This window comes from Homalodisca vitripennis, chromosome X (genome assembly GCF_021130785.1).
Source record: "Homalodisca vitripennis isolate AUS2020 chromosome X, UT_GWSS_2.1, whole genome shotgun sequence".
Taxonomy (NCBI): Eukaryota; Metazoa; Arthropoda; class Insecta; order Hemiptera; family Cicadellidae; genus Homalodisca; species Homalodisca vitripennis.
The window spans coordinates 22,487,296-22,513,386 of record NC_060215.1 but is presented as its reverse complement, the minus strand read 5'-3'; the positions used below and the strand labels follow the sequence as shown (position 1 = coordinate 22,513,386).

Genomic DNA, 26,091 nt, shown 5'->3' with positions numbered 1-26,091 from the left:
ATTGAAGTGTTTTTGGTGCAATTATATCAGCTTTTGTTATTGTTGTTTCTAGGAATAGGCCGATATCGAAAATATTTGATGCTGACATCAAGGTAGTGGAATTCGATACCAATACTGATTTCTGTTCTGTTTTCTCAATAAAATCTGTTTGTTATAAAATTTATTTTGTTAACGGATTTGTAATGTCATACTATAAATATTAATATCGTGAATATTATGAGTAAAATTATTGGTTGTGATAATATTGTAAAAGGAAACACTAGATAATATAATTTCAAGAAAATAATTATTTTTAACCGAATTTCTAAACTTTATTTAGTTATAACTCACACTATGATTATCAAAATTATAAATGTTAACCGTTTACTTTTAAAAGGTTTTATTTTAAAATATGAGTGATGAAATACTTTTTGCTTTACACTTGTAATAAGAGAAGTATTGATTCAAAGAATGGGACAGACTGATTGATAATAACCACATCATAAACAACTGGTACTCAACGGAAATACTGGCTTCTTTTAACGGCTGTTCTTCTTTCTACAGTGTATTCAATTCAAGAATCAAGAATGTTCATTGTTGTCCCACATTAAGCATTAACAATGTCACAGGATTGGCATTAATTAGGCTACATTTCATTATAACTAGTTTCTTATAAATAGATTAGATTTCCTTATAACTAGTTTAAATTATGGCACTAAAAACTTACTTTGCACCATCAGAGTTGCCCCAATAATAAGTTAATTGAAGGGAAAGTGATCGCAGCTGCCTCAAACTACTTGGGTTCGCACAGAGTCAATATTTACAACAACAAAAGAATTTTGATGAACATCTCTCACAAAAATAGTTTTTAAATACTGTACTTAATTTATTACAAAAAAAGACATGTAAATAAAATATTGTAACTTTCAAAGTGTATTTGAAGCACTTTTGTTGATTTAATTCAATATTTTCCAGTAAAATACTTTGAAAATATTGGTATCGGAATTGAGTGAATAGAGCTGCGGTATTTTGATCATGCTAAATATTGATGTAGTTATGTAATAAATATCAGAATCAATCTATCCGTGGTTGTTTTATTCACTAAACAACAATAATAAAATAAAATACATGGAAATTCAAAAATGTATAAATATATATATATACATCGACTTTGTCACTAAAATTTATATTTTTCTCTCTTGATAGCACATTGAAAACTATATATTAAAAACAATATATATATATTATTAATGTAGTGTGATAAATAACAATTATTCATTACACAAAGAAAATCTGTCTTTTGATGCTTGATTATATATATATTCTTGTTAAATGCATAAAAATTTAAGTTAATTTCAATATTAATTAAGTTACTAACTAAAATAATGAAGTTAGTAACTGAGTTAGACCTATCGACTCTTACTTTGTTTAAAGAAACTACATTATGTTGTTCTATACATCTTCAAACAAATCCTGTATTGTGAAAATAACCTGATCTGTTATTTACGAATATTAACAGGGTACCCTCTTAATATTGTGTGTTTGTTCATATGTTTATGCGTTTCAGGTGTGGACGATGTTCTGAAACGGATGACAATAGTGGGAGTCATCCTAAGTTTCCGCCAACTGGCTCAGGGTGCCCTAGTGGATGTCCTAGAAGAGAGAATACCCTTCCTCCTCAGTTCAATCTTGGATTTCAGGCACCATCTTCCCTCTGGTGATCCTATGGTAAAAGTTTACACCTCAAATAAGGATAGGTTAATTTAAATTATTTCAATGCTCGATCCCGATTCTCATAAATTGATTCTTGATTCCATCAAGTCCAAAAGCATATGCAGTGTAATGTATTATAATGGAATATAGTGCTGTAATACATTTAGTTTAAGTTTGTTATCTATTATATAAATTAATTTGAATTAGATTGCTAACTATTCATGTATTCCTAACCTATATTTTTTGGCCGATAGTATAATTTGAAAATGTAAATTACAGTTCTATATAAATAAAGTAGACCAGTCTCATTCTTTTGTTTTTTCTGTGTTCAGTTAATAATTTTTATACTGTTGATTATTATCATTGTGAGATGCAGTTTAAAAATTAATAAATAAAACTTAATAAAATCTACTGCCAATGTGAAGTGTGTGCTTTTTTTAACTATTGTAAAATAACAAAGGCCCAGGTCAGGACATAAAGTCACATTTATGTAAATCATTAACTGTTTTGTGGTGTCCAAACATAATTTTGAATGATTTCAATGTGTTTATCAGTAAATATGTGACCACAAAAAGTGCTTCATTTAATTTATTTATCTCATTTACATATATACAAATATAGTGCCAATAGAATACACGAGAAGGTACCCACGTGGGCAAAAGCCTGTGTGTGAGAACCGAATCCATCTTCACTCGAGTTTGCAACCACAATAGTACTGATATACAATGTAAATTTTAGAACAAAATTAAAATTGTATGATTTAAAGATAATAACTAATAGTAACATGCTCTGTTTGGATGCTTATTAACTAAATTCAAGCAGTGTAAAAAGTAATCATTTAATCACTTATGATAATGAAACTACATGACAAAGACTCAACAAATTATATTATATGAAGTTATATAGCTATAAGATGTAAGACAAAATATGTGATGAGCTTAAAGAATACGCAAGAAACATTATTTTATGAGCTATAAAAAAAATAAAAAGGAAAGGAAAAAGAAGGAGAGAACAAAAAATTGTTGTCGATTTCTGAAGCCTACTCTATATCGAAATTAATGCATTCCTTCATGAAGAAAAAAAACACACACACACACACGCGCAAAACAACATATACACACACACACTCGCGCTTTCAGCTTACATATTCCATCCACACAACCGCATGTGCGGGGACACACACATCCGCACCAAATACAGATACAAAACTCCATGCACTAATTAAGAATGCTCGCACTTGACCCTCACCACGGTAAACACAAATTAAATATATTTAAAATATCATCACAGTATTATATCCCAATTTTGCAAAACAAACGGCATGAACACAACACCCCAGAGTAGATAGAAGTAAGTCAAGTCAAGTCAAAAATCTTTATTAACAATTTCTTCAAGAAATGTAATAGAGTCACAGAATTTACAATCTTGTTTACAAATAAAGTTAAAGGATTTAACAATAAGTCAAAATTTGGTTTATTTATTAATTGTGTGCAGTTCTTCCTAGGTGGTCCTGTAGTTCCTGCAGCGGTCAATAAATTCATTGAGGGTATAGATGGTTTCTTCAAGCAGCCAGTTTCGCAGTCTTCTTTTCAGAGTGTTGTTGTCTCCTCTCTGATTTCAAAAGGAAGCAAGTTGAAGAGCTTTGCGCCGGCATATGATGGTTTCTTCGTAAAGAGTTCCATCCTGTGTAGTGGGAGGATGTAATCCTGTGCGTTTCTAGTTGCATGCCCTCGAAAGTCTCCAAGCTTCTTCAAGTTTTTCTTTGTGGCGTGAAGAATTACCTCCAGAATATAGATAGCTGTTACTGTCAGGATTCCGCGATCTTTGAACACCTGTCTGCAGCTTTCATGCGGCAATAGACCCACCATAGTCCTTAGGGCACGCTTTTGCAGGACAAGAACTTTTTGAATATTTGTACTAGATGTACTGCCCCCACAGTACCACACCATATCGTAGGTGACTCTCAAACAGAGAGCATGGTAAGCGGTGGTCATAGCTTCATCTGTACTGGTGGCCTTTACCCTTTTCAGAACAAATGTTGCCGTGCTTAGTTTTTGGCAACAAGTAGTCAACATGCAGAGTCCATGAAAGACAGCTATCCAGAATCATTCCCAGGTGTTTTAGTGAGTCAGTCATTATTATATTAGGAGGTCCTGATACCCTATCTTTTAGTCGTCCCAGGTTCATCTGCTTTGTTTTTGTTTCATTTAACACAAGGTCGTTCTTTTCACAATAGTCTTGTGCACATACTTAGAGATATGTATGCATTTATTTCCAGTTTTCTGCAGACCTGCTGGCAGTGAGTAGTAAGGCCGTGTCATTCAGCATACATGATGGGATAGCAGTAAGCTTCTAAGTACTTTGGCAAGTCTGAAACACAATAAGATGAATAGAACGGGTCCCAGGACGGATCCCTGGGGCACGCCCGTGTTACACCCCTAGGTTCTGAAAGCCACTCTCCTCACTGACCCTTCAATAAACATGTTTGATTTCAACAATCTGTCTTCTGTTACACAAATAGCTTGTGAACCATTTGAGAGGTGTTCCCCATATTCCCAGAGAATCAAGCTTCTTCAGTATTAGGCTGTGGTCAAGACAATCGAAAGCCTTGCTTAAGTCTAGAAAGGTACTAACAACAGAGTTTCCAGACTCAAAGCTATCGATAACAAAACTCAATCAGGTCAACAAGCCCAGTTGTAGTGGATTTTCCAGAGATGAAGCCGTGTTGTCTCTCTGGTAGGAGCTTGTTAAACTCAAGATGTTCAATTAGTCTTATTAGCACAACTTTTTCGATGACTTTAGATACCGTTGGGATAAGTGATATGGGTCTAAAATTGGTTATTTCATCTCTTTGACCTTGTTTATGCAGAGGAATTACAGTTTTTAGTTTATTTGGAAAGACTCCTTGTGAAAGCGATTTGTTTTATGATGTCCTTCAAGGGAGCACACAACTGTTCTTTGCAGAGCTTCAGAAGTCTTGAGGAGATATCATCTACACCAGCTGACATTGAAGATTTCATTCCTTGGATGATAATCCTGACTTCTTCACTCGTTGTAGGTTTGAAAAGCAACAAGTTTGCTCCTCGAGTTGTGCTGAAAGACACCTGTACCAACAGTTCTTGGGGGGTTATTGGCTTTTAAAGTCTTTTTCTGCCACTGTTGTAAAGAACTTGTTAAAATGTTCTGCTATCTTCAAGGGTTCCTCAGTTTGCTCTCCTGCGATGCTTAGCTTCCATTTTTCTTGTTCAGCACTCATTCTCGAAGCCCTCTCACAATTAATCATGCTCCAAATCATTCTACTTTTATTTTCAGAGTCAGTTATCAACTTTTCATTAGCCTTACGCCTGATAGATCTTAATTTTAAGTCATATTCCTTTTTTGTTCTCGAGGCTGCTATTTTGTCTTCTTCCTGACCTGTGAGAATGTACCTGTTATTAGCAGCAATATATAATCTTCTTAGATTATCTGCTTTCTGGGCTGGAGATGGTTAGCTTAGATTGTTGACTATTGCGTTTTGAATTTCTGTAAGGGCAAGTTATGTCTAACACGGTTGTCAAAATGTTGATAAAGTTATCATATGCCATGTCTGCTTCTGATGCCTTGTAGATTTTCTTCCAAGATTGGTTAGACACTAGGTTTTTAAAAAGTCCCACGTTACGAGAGGTGAAGGTTCTGTTGGAAGACGTTGGGTTCTTGTTAGATCTACAAGGAAACTTGATAGTGCATAACTGCCCTGTATGGTCGGATATGCCAGTGTCCACAATATCTACATCTATCATGGTATTGTTCAGGATTAGTGCACACAACGTCTATGGATGAGATGGATGTGTTGGTGATTCTTTGTTGGTGGTAGATCAAGCCTAACTATGTCATAGGAAGCTAAAAGATCACGGAGGAGGAACTTCTCATTGGTATCTTCCAGACTGTCAACATTCAGATCTCCAACCAAACAGATTCCGCAGTTATTTTGTGGAATAGTGTCCAAAGCCTCGGCAATCAATGCTAGTGTTTCATCAAAAGGAGCATTTGGAGGTCGGTACATCCCCCAAGACAAAGAGATCACCTTTCCTGTCATCATTTTTACGGCAGCCATTTCACAGATTAATTCTTGGCTTAGATTAGCAATGCTGTGATCTTTTACAGAGTTGGCTAGAGTTTTGCGTTTGTATATAGACACGCCCCCTTTGAGATGGTTGACTCTGCAATAGGAAGTTATGAGGTTATAATTGATCAGATTAGCGTTAGGAAGAATGCTGTTGCTAAGTCCATGTTCTGTCAGCACAACTATGTCAGGCTTAGAATGATCAAGGAAATGGTTGAGCCTATCAAGTTTGTTGCTAAGTCGGTCTACATTGTGGTGGAGAATTTTGGTTTTCTCAGGTGAGTTTTTTCCATCTGCGTTTCTAATTTGGGCCGACAAACCTGTTGGTTGTTGGTGGAGTGTGGGACTTATAAATTTACCTTGTCTGGATTGCGTTTTGTTAATTTTTGAGTTTATGAATGTTCTGGTCGGGAAAAGCTGAGTCTGTTTGAGCTTCACTTTTTTCCTTTTTGCCTGTGCTAAAAAATGTGAAGAGTTTGGTGCCTTTTGTACAAGATCTACTCTCTGATCAACTTTGTTCTTCTGGTTGCCCTGATTTTCAGCATTGATCTTGGTTCTAATGATAGAATGTTTGTGTTTAAGGTACTTACAGTTTCACCAATACTTATTATCTTGTTCTCTTCACACAGAATAAGGTTTTTTGGTTGAGATTATAGGTCTTGGTCTCTGAGGTAGGCAGGGTAGTTCTACATATGAGCCATCCTCATAGCGATGAATGTCTGGGAACACAGTAGACTGAAGGTTGCTGCTGAAATTTGAACCTGTTGGTGGTGAGATTTTCTATAGTGAACTATTGCAGAGATTTGGTGAGTTTCGGGAGTAGACTGCTAAACTTCTTGGTTCCTTCCATTTATTTTTTTTATCCACTTGCTCAAGAGATCATCTGCTGTTGGTGTAATGTATTTAAAAGATCCTGTATGTCTGGTTATGGCGACTAAGCAGTGGGGCAGTGAGTCATATATTTCAATCTTTATACTTGGATGTTCGTATTACTATGATGTTCTCCGCCTGTCTCCCTTGGTATTCATGGATGGTTGAAAAGTATAGTGTTTGCACCACTCCTCCCCAATGCAATTAACCAGCTCATTGACTTCTTTTTGTATGCTTCCACTTTAATGTTCCAATTTTCTCTCAGTTGCAATGATAAATTTTGTTAGATTGTGTGTAGAACGTAGAAAGAATTTGTTTTATTTATAGACTTAGTATAACAAGGTGTGGCAATACCAATATTTAACCTATGTCTTGTATTGTATGCATGTTCCACTTTCTCTAAAAATTAAAATTTATGCTTGAAACCGTACGAAACAAAACTGTTAAGAATAGTTGACTAATATCAAGAATAAACAATCGAAACTAATTTTCTGATGGAAACCTCCTTGGTTTTTTAAGACCAGCTTTTATAATAGACTTTTGTGTAATTTATAATGGTTTTATTACTGTATTAGAAGCCCCTCCCCACGAAATGATTCCATACTGAAGGATTGATTAAACATATGCGTAATAAACAATTTTGATATGGCGGAAATTAAAAACACGTGGCAATGTATCGAACATGTAAATGCATTTTCGTAGTTTGCTATTGATATAGCTAACATGGGCTGCCTAAGCGAGTCTATTATCGAAAATTACTCCAAGATATTTAAAAGTACTAACACGTTCGATACTATGACACTGACAGGGTATCTGGCGGCCACCGCACTGCCCATTGTACATATTCAGCTCTAGACCCACTTAGTCGTGGTTAGCTCGCAGAGACATGGCCATGTGCTTCATCTTGCCTATATTTACAGTCAGTAGATTACTGTCGAACCACTGTCTAATGGTGAGAAGTCTTCGCTCAGCATTCCTATAGAGTTCTTCCCATATATGACCCTCAAATAACACTACTGTGTCATCTGCATACAAGTATAACGTACCGTTATTAAGAACAATCTTTCCTATATCGTTTGTATAGATTACTTCACTCACTATACTACTAAATAACTTATTTACATAGCAGATAACTCTATTGTTCTGATTTCTCCTTAGCCTATTGCAAAAACTATCAAATCCTTTAATTTGAAACATCTCATATTCTCCCTCTTCAGACCAAGTTTCTTTGAGAATTATTAAGTCAAAAGTTACTTTAATGCTATTTAGTACAACCACTAGCTCATCAAAATTTTTATTATAGCTCCTGATATTTATATGAATGCAATATATTTGTGCTTGAATGATTAAATATTCTGTCGACTTCACATTCATCCACACAGTCGAAACATGCAACATATCTTAAATTATCCACTTCAGCAAGGTCACCCATTATCAATCCACACATTACTCCACCCACCACACCTTACGCCTGGCTGTACACAGTACAACATCTACAGTCTTATATTAGCTATCCTCTTAAACTATTATCGTATTTGTTATATGTTATGTTTACAGTTACCAGATACACACACTCACATTCATATATACATACCGTATACATAAATACACATAAATGCATGTACATACACAAACCATCTGTATTCATTCATGCACAGAAACACATGTCCATGCATTCATACACTTAAACACATATACAACTCCATACGCATGCACTTATACTAATACGACTCATGCATACATTATATGATATAGGGACCTCCATAACCCGCACATGACAAGCATACCCGTATGGTCCTCACATACGCACTCGTGAACACAACATGAATTTTGTTAAAGAAATTTGCATTCCCTCACTACCACTCTGCTTACTATTCCTCTAATATTTCATCTTACTAAGTAGAAAATGTAGTCATATATTGATACAAATGAGAGTTAATGATATGTACAGAACGCCAAAGTTGATATAACTAAAGTTATTTCTAAATTACTGAAACAGCTGTAACTTTTCGATAACATCACAAATTAATTATTTCACGTTATATATAAATGCATGGCACAAAGAGGATTATTTGTGCATCTTTGTGAACAATGTTTGTTTTATTACATTTTATGAACATTACGTATATACACATGAAGGTGTCTCACTTAACCCTACATCAGGCGCTAAACAGAGTTTTCCTCCGTGTATTTTTTATTATTAAAAATAGTACTACTTTTCTGATGTTGTCAGTCGTTTCCCGCAGTGTACTTCACGAGCATCTTTCGGGGAAGCGAAACAATAGCCTCCCGCTTATCTTTGTCAAAATCTGTCAGTATGAGGTCTACTTCCGTGCGAGACTGGACGATTCCTCCGTGAGCGCCAGATGTTGTCTTTGTAGTGCTTGGACGAAATCTCCGTAAGCGCCTTATAGTGTTTTAGTTTTTATGGAATAATAATCCGTGTGCACCTAAATGTGTGACCTGTGATGGTTTCTTTTTAAGTTTTACAATATATTTTATTTGAATTTTGTGAAATGGAGAATGAAGACGAGACACTTGTCAGTACAGTACCCGTGTGCTAGGGAACATTTCAGTACTGTTTATAGAGTGAACATTGTCGTTATAAGAACCAGAAGGAAAATGTTTTGAAACTTTGTGTAGTGTTTAAAAAAATTTTTAGTAAATAATACATTTTGATTTTAGAGTAATAATTGGCATTACAATTGTATAATATCTCAAGAATTGAAGTACAGTAAGTTGTTTTTGTAAGAAGTTAAAAACTAAGTTAATTTTCATATATTATTACAGTAGGTTAAACATTTTTACAATTAATTGCATTATTCCTTAAAATAAATCATGATGTTATTATACAATAACATTTTTTTAAGATTTTGAATTTCTTATTTAGAAAATTAATTACATAAGAGAAAAACTTTTATTTAATTTCTAAAAATTAATATATTACATTGTAATTAAATCAGTATGAATATTTAAACAAATAAAACAGTTTAAACGACTATGATATCCATTATTCGCTAACCTGGAGGAAACCTCCGTGAGCGCCTGATGGTGTTTCTAATTTTAAGCGCCTGATGGAGGGTTAATTGAGATTCATGTAAGTAATAAAGCAGACAGCCACAAGTACAAGATATAAAATTTATGTATGAGAAAAACTATTTTAAAAACCACAATTTAATTATTTTAGTATTTAGATATAACACACATATGAATCGTGAACGATTTCCCCTAAATTTAAGTTACATTACACACACAACATTTTTACAGTTAGTAGTGGAAAATTTGATTAATATATTTGTTTGTTTATCCTAAACAGTTATGTACAGAAAACCAATTTCGTGAATTAAAATATCATGCATACAATTCATGATAATATAAAAACAGTAAAGATATTGACATATTTACTGAGATTTGAAAATTGAGTTGATAAAATAACCATCTGAACTACGGAAACATACTACAATATTAAACGCAGTGAAAAATATAACTAATTAATATTAAATAAACGAGAAATTATAATGTTCAAGGTATAGTACAAACCGCTTATATTTTGTTATACTTGGTCTAATAATTGTTCAAAATAATTTGGTTTTATAGTGACAATAGCAACTTTAGCTATTGATAACAAATACTTTTTGTCTAACTAACAAAACTTATATACTTAATGTATTTATAAAATAAAGTGGCTTATTTATAATTAAAATTTCAAACTAAAAATTTAATTATCAATAGCAATACCTAAACTGAAATACACTAATCTTCTAATAGTATAAACAATTTGGAAATATTTAAACAAAAACAATAAACCCATGCACCGACGGTATAAAACCAATTAAAGCTTGTGTAAAGAAAAAAAATACTGTCTGTTGAAAATAAAAAATGCTGCCCTTAGGACTTGAATTTTTGGTTCCAATCTCACCCAGCTATACCGTCCAGATCTTCAGCAAACCATACTCTCTGTGTGTGGCTTCCTTCTTCCTTTCGAACCAGGATCTTTCCCTCGACAGTCCAGCTTCAATTTTATTAACAGAGATTAATGGCATTGCAGTTTTACTGTATTACAGAGACAGAATGATAACTCTGGATACAACAGTGATTGCTAACCCAAGTTTGTTGTAGGTGGTTAGTGAGATGGCGTCTGCCGCCGGACTGACATGTAAGGTGGATCCTACACTAGCAGCTGCTCTTCGCAATCAGAAAAATGGTAACGGGATAATTCATTGAAGCAATATATTTTTCATAATGCTATCTCTGCTGTAATGTTTATTAGGGGTATTAAAGTATAAATGAAATTTCCAAACATGGGTTTTACGTGAACTTCAAACACAGCCCCTTATAGGTCAGTTAGTGAGTGATCTTTGATGATTGTGTTGTTGTCCAAAAGTACCAATCTATTGTTTGTGATTGATATTTGGAGAAGATCTGCCATAAGTACGTAATTACCAGAAGTAAGTTTAAATTAAGTACGTGGTGCTTTTATGATGTTTCAGTACATGGTGTTGGTCTGTTCACATTCAGTGACAGTAATTTGAATATCTTTGTGAGTTGGTTGTGGAAAATACCTTTTTAATAAAAGTTTGACCAAAACCCTATGTGCAACGCATTTGTTAAGACTACTAGAAGTGACATGCAGCTCAGCACACAGTTTCTTGCTGGATAACAGTGTTGTCATAGATATATCTTTGTTAAATAGCATATCAAACATTGTGATAGTCACTGGAAGATATTTCTCCTGACCCGTTTTAGAGTAAGTAGAATTTAAAGAAGTTAATTTTTAAGATATATAATTTAAGTTTAAAGAACAGTGTTTCGGGACCCTGGAATCAGAGAACGAAACCATTTTTATGAACACCAATGATGTAACTCATTTTTGTATAACATTCCATGGAGGAAGTCAGAGTCCATAGCTTTCTTAGTAAAGGAGTTTATAATGTAGGCAAATATCATCAAGCCCTATGATAATTTTAAAATGCAATAAGACATAAGTAAGGTACATCTGCTTTCAAAGTTCATGCAAAATGTCAACACCATGTCCATAGTAGCTTTTGCGCAACAGAAGCACACAAACATACAAACAATCATATATATATTCTGATTACACTGAGAGCAATACTCAAACACGGGAAGGCAAACAAGTTGCAGCCCCATCTTCAGTGGCTAGAATTCCGCAACTTGGATGGCAGATGCCATGTAATTATTAATTGGATCTTATATACAAAGGGATTGGGAATATAGAGGACTTGGACATAACACTAGTAACAACTGACTATAGTGAAAATCAATTATCACATTGCTTCATAGCTATTTTCATCACAGACTTTTAAACGTACTATAATTGGGTATTCAATGTGAAAACTATTTTGTATTTGTTTTTTTCAGATACGGATGAAGATGAACATCTGTTGGCTTGTTTGTTGATGGTGTTTGTTGCTGTTTCAATACCCAAACTGGCACGGAATGACAACTCTTTCTATAGAGCATCACTAGAAGGCCATGCAAACAATATTCACTGTATGGCGGCTGCAGTCAACAACATTTTTGGGGCACTTTTCACAATTTGTGGACAAGGAGACATTGAAGACAGAATGAAGGAATTTTTAGCTGTATGTATTAATTTTCGAATGTGATATTAATATATTTTTAGGTATATGAAACAAAACTGTATAATAAATAGAAAATGAACATTCTTATTGATGTTTGAATATTAAAGCAATAAATCTTTTGTTTAGCTTGCCTCCTCAAGCCTGTTACGATTGGGGCAAGAAGCTGACAAAGAAATTACGAAGAATAGAGAATCTGTTTATTTGCTCCTAGATCAGGTAACATAATTTTTCTGTTCAGTATTATTAGAATTTATGATGATTAGAATCTGTATTCCTTTACATATTTTTGTATGAAAAAAATCTGTACCTTGGGAGAAAATGTTAAGGCAGATTGGTAATATTTTATAAATAAAAGATATTAATAAGATGTTGACCCTCTTGATTGGTATTATATTGTACTAATATGAAATTATAAAGTGATACATAAAGAAATGTAAAAACATTTTTGTTCAGGTCAGGTCTAATTTTTGTTTATTTTTTACAAGGGCTAACATTTCTGAGAAAAAATAAGTATTATTATCTTTTGTAAGTTATTTTTAGTATGTGTATATGATTATATACAAGGTGTTTGAAAAGTCTGGGTACGGCTTAATATTTTACAAACCATAGCAGATAACATCTATAAACTTTGCACAGTGTCATATGGCTATGTAAACTATTTTTCCTTGCTATTACCATGACATGCCAACGGGGGTACGGCCCACAGAGGAAAACATGGAAATCTTAAATTAAAGCATGGGTTGAGTGATACCTCATTTGAAAGAGCTCACTTAGTAGAGTTGAATGCCGCAAATCGTATCTCAAAAGGTTTATCCAATCAGAAATGGCGGGTTGTTTTAGGTACACATTGTGAAGTACATTATGGGCTGCCATTTCTGACTGGATCGTCGTATTCTGATGCGGTAGGCGGCGTTTCACTCTACTAACCGATGTGTTTTCACTGACTTTTTTTTAATTAGCAAATTATGTCATAAATTTATAACACATTAAATAAAACTAAAATGAATTTCGGCTACCGACTTACTTGTAACAGTCATTGAAGAGCCACATTCGACAACCAGGAATCTTGCTACTGAGTATAACATTAGTACATATTCTGTATGGAAAATTTTAAATTCTAACAATTACCACCCTTACAAGGTACATCTTGTACATGAACTATCCGAGGACGATTTTGATAGATGTATCGAATACTGAGATACAATGATGCAAAAGTTAGATACAGACCCGAATTTTGTTATTGAATGGCCTTTACCTGTGGTTGACTATACTAGTACTGCCCCAATTGTTAAACAGAGTTGTGAGTAGTAGATTAAATTATTTATTGAACAGTTTTTAGAATATTATACTATTTAATGAAGATTTTCATTTCCAGGTCAAATAACTTTCATATAACAATACATATATTCATTCCGAATCATTATATTGGATATTTATTATATAACACAGATTAGATCAAATTTGGATGTTACTTGGATTTCCTATTTTTAAAAGTAGTATTTGATAACCATAATTGTGGTGACAAAATTTGTTTACGTTTTGTTGTTTGTATCAATTCACACTTAAATAAACGTTTTAATGTTCAAGAAATATAATTAATTATTTGAATTATTATAACTTTTTAATCGTGCAGACTCTAGATCTATGATTAAATGCCCAGACTTAATTTTGTAATTTATTAATACAACGTATGAGCGAATGAGTTATTTAATAACTACGTTGTCTGGTGTCAGAGTTCTCGAATGGCATTTCAACTTGGAATCTCAGAGTAGATACAACATAGTTTGGCCAGCTGCACGCCAGTTAGTATACTTTGTGGAATTTTCAGTTTTATCCTACACAATAAGTATTATATATAGTTTGGACTGACCAAGTTATACTAAAGGATTACAGTTTGGACCACTGAAGAATTATGCTTTCAATTGTACTGGGCCAACGACATACTAGGTCTATATACCTGTAATTTCGAAATTGAAACTTTACAGCAACTAATCTAGACCAATTTGTACCTAATGGCCAACACAAGTCCTATATATTTTATTTCAGAGAGAAATCAATTCAAATTCTTGTTTTGAAAATTTGCGTTATTTTGTTACCAATAATGTTGTGCAAGTGTTCAAACTCAAAATGCGACAAATACCAAACCAGTGACACCACGAGCAGGGTCTAGTAGGACGAACTCGTACAACATTGTAACACCTTTCTGCCACATTTGCGTTATTTTGTTACCAATAATATTGTGCAAGTGTTCAAACTCAAAATGCGACAAATACCAAACCAGTGACACCACGAGCAGGGTCTAGTAGGACGAACTCGTACAACTTGTAACACCTTACTGTCACTCTCCTCCTTCTCGACTTCACCATCGATGGAGGAATAAAACAACTCGACTCAGATCAACTGTACAACAAAAAGCTGGCATATTATTATCTGCACACATCGCTGCTGTCACTCTATAGTCAGATGGACGAAATTAGAGTCCTACCTAGGATCTGTAATATCGTTTAGTTAATCGTGGTTAGACCTCAGTATTCTTGCAAGTGCCCCTGGTTATATTTTTATAGCTATAAAACAAGAAAGTCTTTAAACGATTGATCCTCTTGAAAATATGAGTATTTCTAACATACCACAATAAACTGTTCTTAGTTCATTCTTACATTTTCTACACTGCTATTACTGTAATGTAGAAATCAATTATAATATTGATGATTTAAATGACAGGATCAAAAGAACCCAATACTCTTAACTACTACTGATACGACCACTCTACTATTTTAATTGGTTTGTTTAATTATTGTCGGTATGACCACCTACTACCCTATTATTTCTATGCAATAACTTATTCTATAATTTTAATATTTGGAACAAATTTAATATTAAACTTAGTTATCTTTTGTATAAAACTTTTTTTAGATATCTTAGAAATGTAGTATGTAAATTTATTAAGGGGTTGGAGGGATCTTGATATCTCGTTTGTTTATGTTGTACATTCCTCAACACGGGACCACAATAATTTACAACACAGTCACTTGCTGCCGTATTTAAAATTCCACTATATATTTTCATTTAAAAGGGATTGAAAACCGACGGCTGTTGTGTCTGACCTATATCATGTCTCCGCCCCCTTGAGCATACAAGAAATCGAAATCGAGAGTAGGCTTGGAGAATGACTAACTGAATAGAAAAAGGAAAGCCATCTATATATATATATATATATATATATATATATATATATATATATATATATATATATATATATATTATAAATATATATGATATACAGGGTGATTCACGAAGATATGAAGAAACTGTGGAAGCTCATTCTACATGTAAAAGTTATGAGAAAACTTTACATAAACATGGGTCCGGTAATGCTTTGTTAGCAAGTTACAGCTAGTGATAGGGTTCACCCGAATTTCAGCTCACCATGTTTACAGTCATGTTTTTATGGCTTCATGTTACGAGGTCTTCCTGAAGTTCTGATATGCTAGGTTAAAGGGCTGCTTTAAACGTTTATTATGGTTTTCGGCATTGAATGATACAGGTCCCAGAACTGTAGAAAACTAGTGCAAATGACAAGAATGGAGTGAAAAAACACATCTATTTTGTTATTTGTTATCTATAACTGTTATTTCACTAGGAAATAAGATCAAAATTTTTAATAAAACTTGTAGAAAACTTTATTCTAAAAATAAAACTGTGTAAATAAAGTACTCGTACTTTATATATAATAATAAATAATATATATATATATATATATATAAATTTACCCTTTATGCTTGTATTGGTTTTTTAACATTTAAATTTAAGCTTATATATTTGTTAACTTTTTATACCTCCAATTCTTCTGCTCTTATTAAAATAACTATTGGCACATCGTGTATCTGATTTTGATTGGTGGAAACTAAGCCCGAATATGGAGTTCCTCAGGGGTCAATGTTTAGATTTCTATTGTTTCTGCTGAGTATAAATGACCTACTGTATATTCAAGCAGCTACATTACTTTAAGCAGATACCACAACTCTTATTGAGGCTAGCCAGAGCAATGTTTCTGATATATAAAATCCACATATTGTTTTTTATTTCAATCGGTAATTAGACACAGTTTAATTATTTGTGGTAATTCTAGCAGGTTACACAAAAACTTGACTCCAGAAAAGAGGAATTACAAAATCTGATCCCTTAGATCAATGCAATCCAGCCACTTTTCATCCAAACTGGAATTCAAACAACCAACACCTCCACATTTATGACTTAACCCTTTTAACCCCAGCCATTTTTCCATGGACTTGCCAGAAAGCCCATGGCGATAAGGGACCGTAGTGCAGAATTGAGGGAAAATACATCTAGTTTTCTTATTTTTGAAGATAATTTTTAGGTTTTTTGTTTTAAATTGTTCACAAATAAGTGTACTCTTAGATGTAATAGTTAAAAAGTACTTTTACAGAATGATTTGTTTTTTTAGCGTATTTATACATAAAAAATTTTTTATTTTTTATAGTTTGAACATACATAAAGGGTAGAAAAAAAATTGCAGCCCCTGAAAAATGAAGCAATTTTGTTGTACACATATTTCTTACTACACACACAAAATTTGAAGAACTTTCCTTGATAAATGCAGGAGATATATCCAATTAATTGTATTGCTGCATAAGCTTTTCTTCACATATTTCCACATACACGTCAGTAGAATTATACAGATATGGATACTTGTTTTTGAACTTTTGAAATAATAACAATTGTAAAATAACACAAACTAATTGTAATGGTTTGTAAGACTAAAACTTGTTTAATTTTTCAAAAAAGTAAAAGAAATAATATTTACAATATATACATTTTATATAAACAACTCAATTCATTGTCTTCAAAAATAGCACATTCACCACTAATAATAGGGTACTTTGGGATTATACCGACCACACCAGTATGAAGAACACAAAAATATAAATTTATAGAAACAAACATGATAGAACGAAAAAACAACTCTTTAATTACTAACTTACAAGCATTTCCAGGCATTGTGATCGGTATTGTTGTCGCTGTTATCTTATCTTTCTCGAGAATCCCGATTACGACAGGCCACGCGGCATCACATGATTTGCACGGGACATAATTGCCTTTCCATTACTTGCCTTTCCATTACAATTCAATTTATATTTCTGATCAGATCCTCTAGAATTTGATATTTTACTGATAGGTACTATCTCGAGGGATGTTTTTCTTTCGTTGACATCAGCGCGAAGGCATGGCACTCACATTTTGGGTGGCGGAGTGTGATCAAGAATAAAAACAAGTTTTGAGTGTTTTTTCAATAAAGAGTTTAGTTTTAGTTTGATCATGTTTGTTTTTATTGAATTTTTGTGTTTGGAGAAATGTAGAGGTAAAACACGGAAGTACAACAAAGCGACGCACCAGCTGAAAGGGCGGCGAGACTCTGCAATCACGTTATCTACTAGACCGCTCGACTTTGACCTCTTCTGAGGATGGGGAGGGGTTTGCGATAAGACAATTCCTGTTTTATATTGACGAAATATTGTTCTACGCTAATCAGTAGAAGCAAAATGTCAAATAACGATTCATGTCTGAGTGTGGTCGGTATAATCCCAAATTACCAATAATAGTGTTTATCAAAGTGTTTTCTCTACGATGTTTACTTTTTTTTTTTACTAATAATACAATAAATCACACGAAAAACAACCGCTTTCAAGCACGCAAACTAATTGAGGTTATAAGTCAGCATACAACAACAATGCAACTGAAGTCGTCTGACAGCTGACATCGACAAATAAACTACGCTCAACGACGATGAAATACTATGCCAATTGGAAGGTTTATTGTTTTTGCATGTAGCCCGTTTCTTCACCGACTACTATACCGAAACTGATGGCATTTGGACATATTATTAGCCAGCTACATTAAATTCTCGAGACGTCCGGTATATCGGACGTTGGGCATTTTAGCTAGACCACCTCTGTCCGATATATAGGACGCCGGGGCTAAAAGGGTTAACTAATTACATTGTTGAACATCCAGACTTTTTAAATTTCATAATTCAGTACATAGTTACAGTACTCGGCAAAAACACAATACTATAATAGAATGTTACAGATTTAATAAACTTTAAACAGTCTAAATGTGCTGTCACTAAAAGTCTATAATCTTATAAGACCTTGATTAAACTTTATCATGCTAAATACAAATAATTGTTTCATTTGCTTTTACATAACCTTTTTTATTCCATTGATGAGGTTTTCAGTCTAAATAATATTGAATTGTAATTAGTCAGTTTTGGCAGTCCTTGCTGATCTGCATCTGCTCCTTTGCTGCTCTGTTAAGTTTGAAATGTTAATATTTAATTTATGTTTATTACGTTTTTAACACTGTTAAGTTATTTATTATTTGATTTTGTACTTCCTATTTGTTTCGATAATGTTGTTACCACTGATTATTATTTGTTACTGTTTTGTTATTGATATTATTTACGATGCAGACCTGGCTGTATAGCTATTGCAACGTCATTGTGACTTTGTCAGTATCTGTAATAACTATATGGCAGTAAAATTATTAGAATTTAAACTATAAACACAACAACTCAATTTTCTCGTACAGTCATGTATTGTACAAGAATCATGTACGCAGTTCTAAAGTTATTACTCTTTTGTATTAAAGTTATTGTATAATATTTCAATGTTTTCAGATTGTCCAAGAATCTCCGTTCTTAACGATGGATCTGCTTGAGTCATGTTTTCCATATGCACTGATTCGCAACGCATACCATGCTGTCTACAAGCAAGAACACTCCCAGGCGTAGTCATGCAGAGTACACACATTCCAACTCCTTCTCGTGTAAATATTCTTCTGTGGCATCTTATACACTTTTTGTAATTACATACATCTCAGTCAATTGCATTTGTATATTTGTAGGTGTGTTTATAACGATTACCGAGTCTAATTTGAGAAATGTATGCTTTATTATAATTGTTATTGAAAATAGCTTAGTTATTGCCTTTTATTCTCTTTTATGGTTGTCTGATGACATCCAAATTATAACTGAACAAGATGATTGTAATGATTTTAATCATTTTAATGAAATAAGTATTTATAGTTAGTTATTCTGTTATATGATTCAAAATAAGGATATTGAGGGAATTTGATGAATGTATTACAGTTTATATTATATAATTATTGTACTAAAGTACTGTAAATGAAAAATTGGGTGTGATTTGTATGGTGAGAAAATTTAACAGCTTACTACAAGTTTGTTTTATTCATAAATAGGGTCAGTTTTCATATGGTGTACAAAAAGAGTTACCTGATGTTGATGTGCATTAAATCCATTAATATTGGATATATCCTATGAACACTTCTGCTTTTTTATCATTTTACATTTCTCATATTCTCTTTGCAACATGTTTCACGACCATCCACTTCACCAAAACAAAATGATTTTGCATTCTTTCTGTTTTCATACAAACGAATGAATGGCTGTCTCACTATTGTATCACAACCAGATGTTATGTTTGTTTTTCCAGTGATTGTTCCTCTCATACAAAGCACTTAATTACATACTATTCCTTCCTTTAACATAATACCTTTTACATACTATTTGTTAAGAAATTGTATAATGTAAATGTAAAAAATGTAGTGGGAAGTTCAACAGAACCAAGGGCAGCAGAGTTAGAGTTTAAAACATCTACTTTTTTCTGCACAGAGGTAGGTGATCGGACACAGGCTTGTAAATCTGAAACTCCTTCTCTCATTTTCAAGGTCTGTGATCGCCACAGTCTTTAATTTCATTATATTTCTGACTCACAGTAGCAATATTTTTGCTTATTGAAGAATAACATGGCAATACTGGATCGCTTCTGTTATGGTAGGCAATAGAAGCAGACTGAGTGTCAAGATAAAGTACTGACGAGGTCAAATTAACACTATCTTTATTTCTCTTATCTAATAAAGCGTTAATATTTGCATTAGAGTTATTTGAGGAAGGAAATTTCTTATTGTAATTTTAATTAGATTTTGATGCATTAGAATAAGAAGTTGGTTTATCAAAAATGGTTCAAATATCACGAATGGCTTTCAATGGTTACTTACCTTGATAACCGTACTTGATGATAACCTAATATTTTCAGCTTCAACACAATCCAACCTATTACACAGTTCACTTTGATTCTGCATTCATTCAAAGATCTGATCTGTCAAAATTTTATGTGAGATAGACAGTCACAAGAACTTTCATAGTTTTTTAATGATTACATGGTTGGTGATGCACTCTCACATTGACTGCGACACTGCATTCAGTTGCCACAAATAAAATTTGTCTTCTCATCTTTGGAAGAAGAACAATCTTTCTTTTCCTTCCCCACACAAGCAAAATGATACCACTTCATTTTAAACCTTCACATACAGTGCTATTTGTAGCTTTACGTGGGAAAGTTCCAACACAGGAATTTTACTTGCTGTCGCCACCATTTTCAATCAAAACAAACTTGATTAATCTAATAAATACCACAAGAAATATTGGCGGTACTGTATTTGTAATCTTATTTATACAGTTAATCAGCTAACCATAAAATTCAACTCTCATAATCAGTTGACTTTTAGTCACCTCTTAACCTAACCAGTGCGTATTACCTGCATAATTATTTGAAGATTTGGTGAATTTGAGATTTGGTTACAACACATCACAGTCATTATATTGTGAAAACGTTACTTTCCAATCGTATTTTACACTAATGTTGATTTTATTCATTATTTTGTAATAAAATACTTTGAAAATATTGGTATCAGAATCAATTAAAGAACCATAGTATTGAGAATACTCGATACTGCTAAGAATCGAGATGTCAATTATCGGAATCTGCCCATCCATAACTAAAAAATTCCTTGAGATTTGGAGGATTCTTTAATGGAATATGTGAACCGACCTGTAAACTTTATGTATAATTTTTGGCAACTCCATTTAATTCTTTTTTGTAGGAGATCTCATGTTCGTTGGGAATGAGAATTGCTTTGTTTCAAATCAAGCTGTCATTCATACTTGAAAAAAGATTCTTGATGCATGTCTTAAGTTTTGCGTGTGATTTTATATTTGTCTGAAAGACCAATTTTGTAGTCAAAGAAAGAATAAGAACCAGAAGGCTTTATTCTTGAACATAGAGTACAGAATTGGTATCAATAAACAATTACAATAATGAACATTAAATAAGGATCACCTCTGGATGAAACAAATAACAATGGTCTTGATTTTGAACTCCTTATACAGTTGTAGAGAACTTCACACTACTAAGATTAAAATCACCAATATTTTACACCATTATCCTTTCTAGAAAACTACCCAAAAATTATCCTTATTTGTAAATAATTTGATTTTGTGTCAGATTGTACTGTAATCAATAATTATTACTAAGCATGAAGTTGTAAGTATTGTTTGCTTTTTATGTGAAAATCGATAAAAGGTCAAAAGGTTGTTTTATGTTAGCAAAGTAATGTGTTTGATCTTATTTATTATTGTTATAATACTTTATTCTTATTTTATATTCTTCATACTTTACAAGTATGTGCTTGTGTTTAAGCTTAAGTTTAGGGACATATCAATAAATATCGTGTTTGGGGTATCAACTTCCATAGAGTCCATAAACTTTTTGTAAATATTGCTATTGGCCAAATTTGGTTTAACGTGTGCTTACCTAAAAATAAGCTTATGTTTTTTAAATCAATTGTTTTCAATTTCTGATTTTTGACAAATTAATTAGTGCTTTGAGAGTAATATATGGTTTGTAAATTTTATTTAGAAAAAATTAGGGCTGATATTTTAACACGTGAGAGGTCACATGAAGACAATTTGCTTACGTTTACTTTTTTTAAATTTTGTTCAATAAGACATCTTCTCATACAAACCATATGATTAGTTTGACCAATTGTATTTCAGAATATACTATTTTTAATTACGAGTATTTGCAAATAAAACTGCATCATAAAAAACTTATTACAAGTACTGTACAATTTACCTTAAAATTTAGACTAAGTGGGAGGTCACATGTGAGCAAATTGTCTCATGTACTTTTTGTAATAAAAAATTTGTTTTTCTTCAAAAGTAATGTGTTTAGTAAAAACAATATGCAAAATGTTACTTGAATTTAGTATAAGTAAGTGATTGTATTCATAAATTGAAATTGTTTTCAAGGAATATTGCAAAATGGGTGTAGGGGACAGCAACATTTTAATTATTTTGAAAATAAATGGGTAAAAGACTAACAGATGTCAAAATCTTGTGAAAACATATATGAGAAGAGATAAGACAAGTTCCCAAGCTGCTGATATTGTTATAATATATTAATAATATTAACAAATTAAAAAACCCACAGCAAACTGCAGTGGGTGCGACCTCTTGCTAGTTAAGCAAGATTATTAAATTCACTTTAAATGTAAAAACTTAAAAACTACACCAAAATTAAAATAAGGAAGTGCTATTAAAAACACTCCATCCATTAATTGATTTTTCCAAGCATATAAAAGAATAGAAATAAAGTTCATTGTATTTGATTTGATTTTTTTTTAATAAAGGAGAGGCCGATCCCCTTTTAAGCCTTATGTCCGTCGTCATGGGGCACTGGCCTGAGGATCTTATTAAACAGAACAAGAGGGAGAGTCGATACTGTACGAGGTCGAAGGTACTGATGAAAAGTGCAACAGTGTTGATAAAAACACAAGATTTCTACACTTGAAAGTCTATCAATTAAAGCAGCTGAGAATACAAACTTGTATTCGTGGCAGTAGCACTGCTGTTTAGGGCTGCAACAATAAAAAATTTAAATCATTTTTTAAACTATCTGGTTTGCTTAGTGTTCACATATCAGTCTTATCAATATGGTAGACTGTCATAAATCTGTAATCTGCATTCATTGAGAGTGTTGGATATATCTCCAAACTTGAAGAAGTGTTGAAGGCCTGACATGCAAATTAGTAATACAGTTGGGACAGTATCTTTATAGTTAATATTCTATGCTAAACTTATGTCTTTTAGTTTACCTTTGTACGGAGATATCCATGAAAAGTTTAAGCTTGTTTATTGCCACTTGGATCTTTATCGCTTTTAGGATTTACATTAATCCTTTATCCAGTGTACCAAATTTTTCAACTAAGAGTTAAAAGCAATGAAATGTAATAGAATGCATGTTCTTAATAACAATTTTTTCTTTAACTTTCACTTTGTACAAATAAGTTATTCATGATTGAAAATAATATAGGGAAGCAGATGATTTCATAAAAGATAGGGATATTTTAGATTCCCGTTGCATGCAAGCGGTTTGAAATACACAAAACTGTGCAGGTTTGAGTGTTTAGTAGGAGTGTTCAATTCAATGCACACGGTTTAGTATTATAAGCTCACAGGTTAGTTCAGAAAACAGGTAAAAAAACATGCTGTTATTGTAAATTCAAAATCAGGTAATTCTGTGATCCTGGGTATGCCCCCCGACTTATGAATTGTGAAATTTTACACAATTTATTCTGATTATTTGTTGAAAATTGTTATCTCAACTTCATAACATTTCTTTACTTAGTTGATCAATATTTTCATGTAAAAATTTCCCTCTGCCATTATGTACTCGTACAATGAGTGTTTCACAGAACAAATTTATTGAAAACACAATTTTGAAGCAGTGAGCCAGTGTGTGTGCGCAACTGTTTCTTGCCAACGGGAAGTGTACCACATACGGCTCAATGTATTCCACACCACCAATGAGATAACCAGGCAAAAATATTTGTGAGTTTATAAGGGAAAGGATTATTATTACAGTCAGTTAAATAAATTAAAAAAATTAACTGAAGTCGTATTATTGTAACAACTATTTTAATGACTACTCTTAAAATTTGTTTAACATGATAAAAATTCCCTATTTTTGTACTTTTAATAACTAATACTGATTATTTCTATGTTTAAGGTAGGATGCATGTTTTGTCCAGCTCTCTATTTATGTAAAAAATGTTGCACACTGATTTGTTATTTATTTAAAACTGCACTGATTGGGTATAGTTTTGTCATTATATTAGAGCACCTGTAAAAACATTTTTCAAACTGGATAGATTCCAATTTTCATATTTCAATACCACAAATTTAAAATTGAGGGATTGACTTGTGTTTTATATAGCTAATGTGGTGACAAGTTTCTAAAAAATGTTTCTATTTGTAGGCCTATATAAATTATATATATGTTTTATTTATTTATTTCCAGTCAGTTGTACCATGCATGTTATTGATAGAGTAACTATAGTTTAAGTTTAAATGTATTTTATTGTTAATTGAATCACTTGAAGCATTGCCAATTATCACAGTTTTAAAAACTATTTAATTATAACTTAATTTTTATTGGTTTGTTATTAATTAATCTCTCACAATAATATATTTATTTATGCAATTTCTAATGAGATTTGAAAAGTATCATTATCCAAGCGATGATATTTGTTCAAAGATTTGTAAGATTTTAGAAATAAATCCATGTTTATCACCTAAAATGTATTTTTCTCCAACAATAAAATGTTTTCCATTACATCAGGTAGAATAGAGAAATAGTATTTTGGTAATATCTTTGTAAGAGAGTTAAATTTGTTTAGTTTTGAGCACTTAAAAGGAAGCTACGAATAATTAATTTAATTTACAGTTAATCATCAGACACCAAAGACCATTTATTATCGTTAAATTTGTCTGAAATATTACTAAAATAATATTTCTACATTTTTAATTCTTTAGACCATTATAATAAGGAAGAATGCAAATCAGCTGTAGGGTGCGCATCTGAGGCTCCACTTTTAACACGGGACTAAAGTTTAAAACTGCGTTATGAACAGGAATTCATCTCAAATTTACTTTATTTAATTTTATTATTTAAATATTTCTCTTTATGAAGGAAACAGGATTTTTCCGGACATTTGCCATCGTTCAGTGAAACAAGAAATCAGTAACACTACGTTTCGAGATCTGCAATCTGATCTCTTCTTCAGGTAAAGAACTAACCTAATACATAATTACAAACTAGGTTAAAATAAACAAATCTTACCAAAGCATTGTGGCACGCCTAAGTCAGGAATCACAACCTACATGTTGTTTGTCAACTACACTAACTCTATAAACATGCACTTAATAAAAAACTATACAAAACACTAATCATTAAAACTTAACTACGGGATGCACCCGTAGGAATTAACTACGAAAATAACCTTCAAACAAAGAATTTCTCTTTAGATGCTCAGATTATAGTGTGTCAATGCTAATTAAGTGTTATAAATATGATTATCTCTTAATACTAATAGTATTGAGTTCCTTATGGAAAAATGGACTGTGAAGACAAATTTCTAACAAGAAAAATGGGGCTTAAAGTAGAAGGAAGACTTGTTCTGGTCCAAACAATACGATCATTGTATAGAGTATTCCAAGTGAAGATGGAGTCCACATGTCTGGTGAATTCTACTGACGTGATGGATTATGCTGCTGGATCTAACAGTGGTGTGTGGAGATCAGTGATCCTGACTTGTGGCTTCCGGATCAAAATGTTGTGAAATTAATACTTAAATCCACATAATGTAGCTGTGGTGGGAAGGGTTGATTCAATGTGAATGTTGGAGTATCGTCGGCAATTTCGGAGATGAGCGATTTTAAAATCATAGAAATCAAAGCAAACTATTGCTGTGTAATTGCAACAGTTTATCCAGGAGGTCTGGTATGACTTCCTCTCCAAACTGATACAACAGATTATTGAATGCCGCAACGAGTTATTGTACAGACAGTCAGGCATACATACTAGACAATGGCATTATTTTAAA

The 26,091-nt window shown here is 32.6% G+C and overlaps 1 protein-coding gene across 1 annotated transcript in view; it reads left to right on the top strand.

Annotated features, from left to right (window-relative positions):
• The window catches only part of LOC124368767 (membrane-associated protein Hem), an 81,965-nt gene extending 57,179 nt beyond the window's left edge, over positions 1 to 24,786 (top strand). The window contains exons 19-23 of the mRNA XM_046826119.1: positions 1,547 to 1,707; positions 10,784 to 10,868; positions 12,044 to 12,267; positions 12,394 to 12,483; positions 18,965 to 24,786. Coding sequence (XP_046682075.1) covers positions 1,547 to 1,707; positions 10,784 to 10,868; positions 12,044 to 12,267; positions 12,394 to 12,483; positions 18,965 to 19,078 — 674 coding nt within the window. The 3' untranslated portion in view covers positions 19,079 to 24,786. The remainder of the gene's footprint in view (positions 1 to 1,546; positions 1,708 to 10,783; positions 10,869 to 12,043; positions 12,268 to 12,393; positions 12,484 to 18,964) is intronic.
• The last annotated feature ends 1,305 nt before the right edge of the window (positions 24,787 to 26,091 follow it).